Below are 10,083 nucleotides of genomic sequence, written 5' to 3'. Positions count from 1 at the left end.
CCCGCCTCGTCGTAGTACTTGCACTTCTTGATCTTCTCGATCCACGGCGCGGTGTTGGTGTCCACCTCGTAGCCGAACAGGTCGTACTTCTTCGCCCCACTCGTCGCGGCGAACCGGGCGGCGGCAGCGGTGCAGAGAAGCTGGCTAGCAACGCGGCGCATCATGGATTATGAAGCAAATATTCCGAATCAAACGAGTAGTGGAAGTGAGAGTCCTTCTACCTTTTCCGTGACTACGCGCAAAAAAGCAAAGAGAATGAAAGGAACCTAAGAGAGTTGGTGTGCCTCAGATGAGTTGCGTAGACCAATGCCTCTCGGTCAGTGTGTGTGTGTAATCCGAGCAGAAGAGATACTCTTTTGCAGTGTGAAAAAAAAGCGAAATATCAGAGGAGGTTAGGAGGACGGGCTGCAGCGCATCATCGGCGGTGCAAGACTCGCTGTGTTTTCCCTCGCGTGCACGTGCACGGCGACGAACAACGCTGTCTATCTGTCTCTGTGTGCCACGCTCTTCGTGGTGTGAGGAAATGAGAAACGAGAGAAAACCACCCCGTAGCGTCTCCTCTCCTCTCCTCTCGGTACCTCCTCCCCCAAACAAAGAGCAGTTCGAAACGTCTGAATGGTTATTGTGTATGCGCACCATCTATTGGTCATTGTATGCATGTATGTGTTTATAAATATATATATATATATTCTTACTCCTTCACCCCCTGCCTCATTGTCTCCTCTTCGCTCCTTACTGCTGCAACAGCCAACGCTCTTGTGCCGTTGCCTATCTTACCTCTCCTCTCTTCCGTTCCGCTCCGTCTCTGTATCCTCATTTTTACACTGCTTAAATGTTGAAACGGTTGTCGTGTGTTTGGTAGACACTCCCCTCTGCGGCCAACGTCCGCAGCGCGGCGCGCACATCGCTAACGCTAAAGCCAAACTGCCGCGCCGCCGCGGTGAGTTCGTCCATCGTCAGCCCCACATCCCCACGCGCATTCTGCTTAATGGCGTTGAGCAGCACATCTGTCGCGAACACCTTGCCATCCCCACCCGGCAACATGTTCTGCACACCTAGCGTGCTCGCCCTGTTGCTAACCGCCGGCACCGCGTCCTCCTTGGCGTGCTTATTGCCCTTCGTTAGCCGCAGATGTGTGAGGATGGCGTCGAGGAAGTGATAACTCAGCTCATTGCAGTCCGAGACGAGGCGCACGGTGCCAGTGACGATGGGTGCGTTCTGCCACACCTTCACGGTGCCGGAGGCGCGCACGTAGCACTGCACCGGCAGCGGCTCCTCGTTGTGGTCGGCGTCCATCCACTGCCGCACCACCACGAGGCCGGTGCCGTCGGTGATGCGGTAGCCGTAATGCTTCGCCGTGAGAGCGCCGCTCACGCGATTGGCGTCGTCGTCCTCGTAGCCAATAACGCGGCCAACAACGGTCGCCTGCGTCACCTCGCGGCCGTCAACGACCATCACGCCCTCGCCGACGCGCTGCGCCTCCAGCAGCTGTTTTATCGTCACCGGGCGGATCGGGTGCATGCGACGCTGGGGCTGGTTTCCGCCACCGGTGCTGTTATTGCTGGCCGCCGCACCCATACCCGCACCGCCGGCGTTGGGGCCACTGCCCCCGTCTCCAGTGAAGCCGTACATGTTCAAGCTCATTGGTTGGTTCCTTTTTTGTTTTGTTNACCGCCGGCGTTGGGGCCACTGCCCCCGTCTCCAGTGAAGCCGTACATGTTCAAGCTCATTGGTTGGTTCCTTTTTTGTTTTGTTTTTTCGCTCTCGATATGCAGGGAATAAAACCTACAATCGGCGTTGAGCCCAGAAGTTAAGCGCATGAGTGTGTGAGGTAGAGAGATAGAGAGAGTTGGGGCAAAAAGAATGTGCGGGAGGTAGTCGGCAATAGTCCCCTACACTTTAGAGAAACGATACCAAGAGCATCAACAGTCAGAGAGCCACCTTGGTGCAATGAGAGCCAATAGGACTTCGTCTCCCAACTCGACAAGCTGCCCGAAGCTTCGGGTCTATTTGTCCCAATCACGTGCATCTGCGTGTGCGTATGAAAGTAACTGCAGGGGGCTCTCATTTGCCTCACCCGTCCTCTCGCAATGCCCTCTCTCCCTCCCTCCCTCCCTCCCTCCCTCCTACACACGAGCAAACCACAGCCGCACAAATAGAGGCAGCAAGTCAGACTTTCACGCTGCGCATTGAATCCTCATGGGAGAAGGTGATATATTGGTATTCGTTTCTAGCGAGCCCCACTTCCTCTTGTCGTTCTTTTACATTGGTCGCCAAGCTGATTTTTTTTTTCTTTTTTTTTTGTTGTTGTTGTTGTTGGGGGAGTTGTTCATTCTCTTTTCATTTTTTTTTCTTTTTCTTTCTGTTCATTCCTCTTCGTGTTCTCTCTCCATCCTCGCACTGGGCACTTGTGCCCGCAAGCGCCCACAGACATACATCGCCACCAGGAGAGCGCTGCGGCAGAGGCAGCACTCAAAACGCCACTCGGTGTGGCAGCAGCACCGCGTCTCTTCCACACCATTCACATCCGTGCGCTCCACCACGGAAAACACACACACACAAAAAAGGGAAATAACATCGTGAATCTGCCGTGCTATCATCCACAGTAGACGCACGCTGCCGCTGCTGCTCCCATTGATGTTGTTGGATATTTGACTTCCTCTTCGACCGCCCCACCGCCACCTCCACATCTTCATCAGGCAAAGCGATACAAAAAACAAGGCAACTAAATGGCTGGGCATCGATACAAGTAAGGCAGGCCCTGCGTCCGCTCCTTTGAGCGCTGCATTTCCACCAACACCCGCTGCGAGCCCGCATCGGCGCCGCTATCGCCCGTCTCCAATCCTGTCGCGTCGGGGTGCACCTTCGCTACACGCGGCACCGCGTCGAGGCCTCTACTGCCGCCGATTGACGGCTTCTGCATCGCCTCTGTCGCATCGGTGCCATTCAGCACGCACTTCTGCAGCACACGCGCGAGACTGAACTTGGTGTGAATCTTCTGCATTGACGCGGAGGAGGCGAGAATGCGCTCCGCCAGCACCAGCGTGTCACGGAAGATGGCGCGCCGCAGTACGCCGCCGACGCTCTTGGAGGCGTCCCACCCCTTCTCGTGCTGCGCCGCACCGCAGGGCGCCGCCTTTCTTGCTGCTGCTGCTGCTGCTGTGGAGATGACCTGCGGGTGCGCCTCATACTCTCTGCGCGGCCTTTCCTTGCCTGCCGCGCCCGCCTCGCTGCCCTCCATGTCGTCCTCATATTCCATCCCGTCATCGGCAGACTCGCTCGCAGCATGCTCCATTGCCTCCTTGCTCCAGTTGTTCTCGCGCGCAATCTCCTCCACCCGCTCTCGCATAATGGCGAGGGCGCCCGCCACTTCGTAGTCGCTGATGAACTTTTCGTAGTCGAGATTTTTGGCGAACTCCAGCAGGTCATTGGCCCCTTCCAGCTCATCCTCAAGCGCCTCGTCCTCAGTGAGAGCCCACTTTGGCTTCTTCTTCTTCTTGCCCTTCTTCTTTTCGCCATCGGAAGATGGTGCGGCACGCTCACCGTCAGCGGCAGCTTGTTGCTGCTGTCGCTGTTGTTGCTGCTGCTGGAGCTCCCTTGCTGCTGTTGCACCCGCTCCAGCACAAGGACTGCACGCGGCGGCCTCGGCGTGTCTTTGCGCGCTCTGCTGTCGCAGCAGCTCCGCCCGCCGCGCGAGATCAACCTCGCGCTGTATCTCATCATCCTTCATCTTTCGCACCTGCTGTGCAAAACTATGAAGCCAGCGTCGGTGACGCGTCAGCACGGTGCACGCATTCGCTCGGTGATTTTTGTAGTTCTCTAGCCGCTTGCGGTTGTTGCGCTCCATCGTTGCACGGTCCTCGGCAGAAGGCCCCAGCCCCGCCGGCTTTTCCGTCGCACCGCCGGGAACAAACGCGGGCACGGGCTCGCCACTTGCGGTTACGAGGCAGCCGGGGCCCCCAGTGTCGCTGCGCAGCTGCGTGGACGGGCCGTGTGGGAGATTTGTTGGGCGTGCACAGAGAAGGATGCCCTTGTAGTTCTCCAGTGAGATGGTGGGGGCGCGCGCCGTCTTGTCGTACATGGCCGGAGCCTGGCTGAGAATCACATCTTTGTAGCTTTCCATCACGTCTTTGCCCTCTTTTTCCTTTCCGTCTGTGGTTCAACGAGCCCCCGGAGCTTCCCCTGCTGCAGTCTCCCTCTTGCCTAGTTTCTACACTCCCCTCTTCTCCCTATTTATCTTGTGGTTGGGGGGTCTTTGTGTCGTCGCCACGCGATGGTGAGGTTGACAGACACACACACACACACACACACACACTCACTCACCTTCTTCCTTCCCCTTGTTGTGCGCTACGCGTAAACGCGTAATGAGGGCGGGGGAAAGGAGGGGGGAAAAAAAACCTTAGAACGGTAAGGATAGAAAGCCAAAAGGAAAGCAACACAAAAATAATAATTAACAGTGGACAACGAAATGCCGAAAGGCGTCTGCATTTTTCTATTGCGCTATTCGGTAAAACAGGGGCCTTTTAAATCATGGTATCTCGCATGACGCATGCTTCACATTACCAAAAAGACACAATGGGAAAAATATGTTGATTGGTTCGTCCTGTACATTCATACATGATCCCCGCTCATGCAACATTGCTGTTCGTGCTTCCGCTCCTTCTCTTGTTTGTATGCGAAATGAGCTGCTGCTGCTGGTTCTGCTTTTCTGGGTAATATTTCTCCCACTCCTTCTCCTCAGATGAATGCACCAAGTGTCCACTCGGTCGGCACATCGGACATCTGGAATGCGTTCGCTCCCTTCTCCTCTATCCTCGCCGTACTGCCTCTTGTCACCGCCGGTATGCTCGGCTCAGGTGGAATTACCGTCAACCTCGGCGTGATCGGCTGCCCCCAGTGCGAGGAACACAACAGAGGCAAGGACAACGCTGCAGAGTTTTCCACCTCCAGCAGGAGTGTCAGCTCCGCCTCAAGCGGCAGCAGCAGACTATCATCCTCAACGTTGGTGTTATCATCTTCATGATGCCCGGCGCAATACTGCTCACGGCGCTGATAGGGGAATCCGTGGCCCACGCCTATTGCGCAAGGGCCGCGCAGTGTTGCCTCATTGGCACGCTGGAAGTAAAACAGAGCCTCCTCTACGGTCAACATGATGTCAAAGACCATTAACGGCCCGTCCGATATCGTTGTTGATTCCCCGACCGATGACGAAGCAACAGCATTAGCAGTAGGAGCAACACTTGCAGTATTAGCAGCATCTGTAGGGGCATTTCTTGCATTATCAGTCTTCTGGGAGTGATTCAGCTTCTTCTTGCGTGAGACATTCAGGGCGGCCAGCGCGTGAAAGTAACGCTCCACTGTCGCCTGCGCGCCGTTTGTTCTCGCCACAATGGACAACATATCGGGAAGGAACGGCACACAGCGAGAACATAGTTCCCCATTGACAAACCCGAAGCACACCGTGAGAATACGCAGCAAATATCGCTGGATGAACGCTGCCGACTTCGCACGCACCTGGCTAGGGAAGAAGTTCCACCACTTGATGCGCTTCCAATCCCGCGCCGTTATGGGTGCCGTACCGGGCACGTCACCGCACCCCTGTTCCCGTACCGCACGCGGCAGTGACTTCACCATAGCGCGTATCTCCATCGTTGACGGCTCCTGTGCTGCCGTTGCACGGCACGGGCACGCTTCTGTGTCGGCGAAACAAAGCCGCTGCAGGACGATGCTGGCAAAGAACTCGCGCAGGTGTAACATGGGTCGCTCGCTCCTTTGCCCCGGTACCGTCTCAGCCGATGCAGATGGCATCAGGGGCATTGTCGCAACGTCAAAGGAGCACCCTTCATTGGGCAAGGCATGCATCTGAGATCGGACTGCTCTGTGGAATATATGCACGGCCATCTCCTCTGTCACCACCTGCAACTTGCCTCTCTCAATACACTGCGCCATCGACCACCACGACACCACCTTCTTCACGCCTGAAAATTCCTCACTTCTTTCATCGGTCTGTTTCCCATCCTCCCACCCAAAGCGTGGTTGGAAGGGAAGGGAGATGCCGAGTCGCTCAGCGACCATATGTACCTTGGGTGGCAGGCAGCTCCACAGTGTGCTCAGCTGCGACTGCAGCAAGCAGTGACAAAACTCCTCCTGTTCGAGCATCGGTGTTTGGTACATGGAAAAGTGCTGCAGAACAATTTCCATCTCTGTTTCGTACCAGCAGTCACGCTCCTCCTCTGGGGTGAAGCCAAACGGAGGAGTCATCTTTGACAGCCGCTGCAGCATCAACGAAGGTGGCGGTGCAGTGCCTGCCTGTGCGACGAGAACAGGTGGTGTAAAGATGTCGGTGATATCAGTTGGGCGACAGTGCGCTGGGAAGCTGCCGTGAGGAGAAACTGTAAGAGCGGTGGCGTACATTGCATCCACCCAACGAGCTGCACAGAATCCAGCCACTGTGCAGCAGCGCCGCAACGCCCGAATGGCGGCCACAACACGCCCAATCGGCACGGATATCGCACTTGAGCTGATTGGCTTGCTGGTGGTGAGGCGATCCATGCATTCGCCCGCTTCTTCCGGTGCGAAGGCGAGCAGGTACGCCAAGAGCACCTCCGTAACGCGTGGGGCTATTGCCTCTATGCTCCCCGATCCCTCGAGGCTCACGCTGCTACCGCTGCTGATGGTGGTGCTAACATTTCGCACAAACACGCGAAAGCAATCCAATGCCGTCGCATGCACATGTGACGCGTACAACCAGAGAACACGTTGAAACTCGGCAAATGATTCGACCTGACCGTCCAAGTGCTCCACCATTGCCTGCACCTCTTCGAAGGTGAGGCGGGGCACCGTGGCAAGGAAGGACTGCTTCGTGGTTTCCACAGCAGCCGCAATTCGTTCAGGCAACGGCACTTCCTCTGCCTTAACAGGGGAAGAAGCGGCATTCGCAGGATCGGTGAGCGAGGAAATGGTGTTAGCAGTGATGTGATTAATGGCGTTGTTGTTGCTTGGGGTGGCTACGTCAGCTGCATGCGATGCGCATGTGGGTGTGGGTGTGAAAGCATTCTTTTCTGCTTCTGGGCAGAACGTTGGGGCGTGAACAATATGGCTGTGCACCCAGACACAGAGACGCTCCAGAGCCTCGCCCATTGATGCTAACGCCACATCCAATGCACAGCGCAGCAGTAGTGCAGAAGTGGCACTCAGCCTAGACATACCATCAACAAGCAGTGTGTAGAGCGCGTCACGTGAACTGTCGTAGTTTCCGTCCACCGACATGAAGTGTACAGTGCGGCCAAAGACATCAGCACCACCGCTCCCGCTAGCATCTGGAGCGGTGTCCATGCGCTGCGTCGTTGATGTCCACAATGACGGAGGAAATAACTGGTGCGTCATAAACCGCAGCAGATCCGTGGAAAAGGTACGAAATGCACGGTGCATCTCCATCTCGGCAACCGCCGTGTTTTCACCCTCCTTGCCGCTCGCCTCCCTAGAAAGCTGTTTAGAGGTAGTGGCGGTGACAGCGGCGGCGGTCTCATCCCACCGTGTGTGGAACTGTTGATGCATCGCCACCAGCTGTGCGAGCGTGGCGGGGGGAAAGCGGTAGTCGCTCAGCCGCAGCGGGGCTGTCAGCTGCCCTGGCACTAGGCCCTCATTCTTCGTGACACCATGCACGGTGGGGTGCAGCACAGCTTTAAGTGCGGTGACGAGGGACTCCGCAGGCCGGTCGAGCCTTGTCTCCAGCGTAGTGTCCTCCTTGCGCAGGAAAAAGAGGACCTTCGGGAAGGGAAGTGATAGTAGAGCGGGCGGTGCAGCAAGGTTCGTCGACACAGGCTCGCATGCTTTTAATATCAGCGAGGGGCGCGAACGCTTCTTGAGTTTTTCGTTCGAAAACACCCTCTCGATCTCGGGCTCGTGTGGCGCGAACGGCTTGCTGACATTCGCGCACCATGCCTCCCAGCAATGTCGCATCTTGCGGTCCTGGTGGATAAGTTCATGGCGGAGTTTCTCTTTTGACCACTCGGCGCACGAGTCTACACCACCTTCGTCGTCGATTGTCACCCTCCTGTTGCTGCGCTGCCCTTGTGAGATCGGGGAGTTGAACTGGCAGGCCGCCTGCATGCGCCTGTAGCGCGCAGACACATCGTACTGCAGAAACACACCAAGAAGGCAGAGCGGCGGGTACACGAGACAGCGTGGTGGCGTGAGGTCCTCCTCATTCCACGTCACGGATGGCCGAGTGGCACTTTTTTTCCCCCCACCGGGAGACATCAGGTGCTTGGAGTTTTTCTTGCGTGTCTTACCGCCACCATCCTGCCCAGCTGCTGGTTTGTACGACGACTTCATCTTCGGAAGCGGCTGCGGGTGCGGCTCTTCGTTCACCTCTTCACCCTTGAGCGCCTTGTTCATCTCCTGCTCCACAGCCTCAACTGCGACGTGAATTTTTTGATGTAGAGTGCGCCAAAACGTCTCTGTCTCTGGGAATCCAATAAGAAATAGAGTTCGTACCGACGCGGCGGATGCCAGAGGAGTGCTCACCGAGCTGGAGTTTTTGCGCGCCACAAACTGTAGATTGTACTGATACACCGCAATAAGCTCCTTCGTGAGGGCATCACACAACGCATCTATGTACTGCTTTGACTCCATCGCATCCTCTGTCTGCTTATTCTCCTTTGCTCGAGAGGTGCCGGATGTAACTGTGCTGCCGCCCTTCGTGGGTTTGGAGCCAGCTGCTGCTGAGCCGCCACCGCTGCCGCAGCCTCCTTGTCCTGCTGCTGTCTGCGGTGTGCGGATGAGCATAGCAGGAACGAGGATGCGGTACGGCCCGTGCTCCCACTTGCTGGCGTCCGTCTCCTGCAGCGACCTCTGCAGGTCCGCTTGTAGAACGGCGCTCCCGCGTCGTTTGGTCTGCGACGGCGGCGCGTCATGCGTACTGTCATTGCCCAGTGTGTCGGCAAGCACTTTCAAACCACTCAGCTCGTCGCCGTACACAAAGCAGCCGGCGGGTGGCAGACGATGCATCCAGCCAGGCGCAGCCTCCTCGTGACACTGAGATTCATGCTGACGCCGCAATTCGTCCAGGGCGACGCGGAGTTTCTTTTCTTCTTCCTGCCTGATGATATGCACCGCATCTGCCACACCGCGGGAGATAAGACCCTTTTCGTATTTCATCTGCATCTCCGCGATACGTCCAATAATGGTCTCCCCCGTCGCTGCTGTGCGGTTGCCACCGTCGACGCCGTCGCGAGAATCCTCCGCATCCTCCCGCACACCGGCCTCACTTATCACGTGGGACGAAGAGACCGTCTCCTCCCTATGGTTGCTGTGGCTCTTGTAATTCGGATCACGCAGCTCACGCAGAGTAGTCGTGGCGAGAACGTCACTCATCGTTTTGGCCGCCTTCTTCGGGAAGACAAGCTCGTCCATCCACGCACGCCTCTGCGTCATACTCAGATCCCGCGACATGCGGTGTACTGTCGCCCCACTCAGGCAACTGGTGGTATACACGCCTTCCGCCACCTTCAGTGACAGCTCCACCACGCCGGCAGCGATGCTGTGACAGTACTCGCGCGCTGCGTTGGCTTTTTGTGCTTTCCGAGCCGCCCTCGCGTCCTCGTCAGCTGCGGAAGTCAGTTGCAGAAAAACTGGGGCACTTGTAAACGTGCTCTTCAGCGCCTCATGCACCCGCTCTCGTAGTACATTTTGCTTTTGAAGCTCCTCTGCTCGCAACACGCGCTCCGTGTTCTTGCGCACACGCCTGGATGTCACCTCTTGTGCATTCTGTGTCTCCCGCTCGAGCAGCAGCTGCGCCTTTTTTATGACATCCTGCAGCGCCTTCTCTTTATTGACGACAGAGAGCATCATCTCATTCTCGCGCTTCTGTTCCTCCGCTGCGAACTGCCGGTATTCCTTCTCGTGCCGCAGCTTCATTGCGTCCTCCTTTGCTGCCTTTATCGATGCAATGTACTCCTGCGGGCCTTTCATACGGGCGGAGTCACCTGCGGCAACGCCTGTCTCCTCGCGTAGGCCCAAGCGGCGCAGATTTTCCTCCATTTCATTGAGTGCTACAAACGTTGCCTCAGCGCTTTCCCG

The 10,083-nt window shown here is 56.8% G+C and overlaps 4 protein-coding genes across 4 annotated transcripts; all 4 read right to left on the bottom strand.

Moving 5' to 3' along the window:
- Positions 1–828: 828 nt before the first annotated feature.
- On the bottom strand, positions 829–1,644 carry DQ04_06451030 (putative replication Factor A 28 kDa subunit; the record flags this gene model as incomplete). Its single annotated transcript, XM_009314706.1, has 1 exon — positions 829–1,644. One exon carries the CDS (start codon positions 1,642–1,644, stop codon positions 829–831), a length of 816 nt encoding a protein of 271 aa, XP_009312981.1.
- Positions 1,645–2,366: 722 nt separating this feature from the next.
- Positions 2,367–2,696, bottom strand: DQ04_06451020 (hypothetical protein; the record flags this gene model as incomplete). The annotated part of the gene is made up of 1 exon (XM_009314705.1): positions 2,367–2,696. The coding sequence occupies one exon, from the start codon at positions 2,694–2,696 to the stop codon at positions 2,367–2,369; it is 330 nt and encodes a 109-aa protein (XP_009312980.1).
- A 29-nt stretch (positions 2,697–2,725) lies between these two features.
- On the bottom strand, positions 2,726–4,123 carry DQ04_06451010 (hypothetical protein; the record flags this gene model as incomplete). Its single annotated transcript, XM_009314704.1, has 1 exon — positions 2,726–4,123. One exon carries the CDS (start codon positions 4,121–4,123, stop codon positions 2,726–2,728), a length of 1,398 nt encoding a protein of 465 aa, XP_009312979.1.
- Positions 4,124–4,737: 614 nt separating this feature from the next.
- On the bottom strand, positions 4,738–10,044 carry DQ04_06451000 (hypothetical protein; the record flags this gene model as incomplete). The annotated part of the gene is made up of 1 exon (XM_009314703.1): positions 4,738–10,044. The coding sequence occupies one exon, from the start codon at positions 10,042–10,044 to the stop codon at positions 4,738–4,740; it is 5,307 nt and encodes a 1,768-aa protein (XP_009312978.1).
- Positions 10,045–10,083: the final 39 nt, after the last annotated feature.

The sequence above is a fragment of the Trypanosoma grayi genome (genome assembly GCF_000691245.1).
Source record: "Trypanosoma grayi strain ANR4 Tgr_645_V1, whole genome shotgun sequence".
Taxonomy (NCBI): Eukaryota; Euglenozoa; class Kinetoplastea; order Trypanosomatida; family Trypanosomatidae; genus Trypanosoma; species Trypanosoma grayi.
Note: the sequence above shows the minus strand (reverse complement) of the source record. Positions and strands in the feature narration are given on the sequence as shown.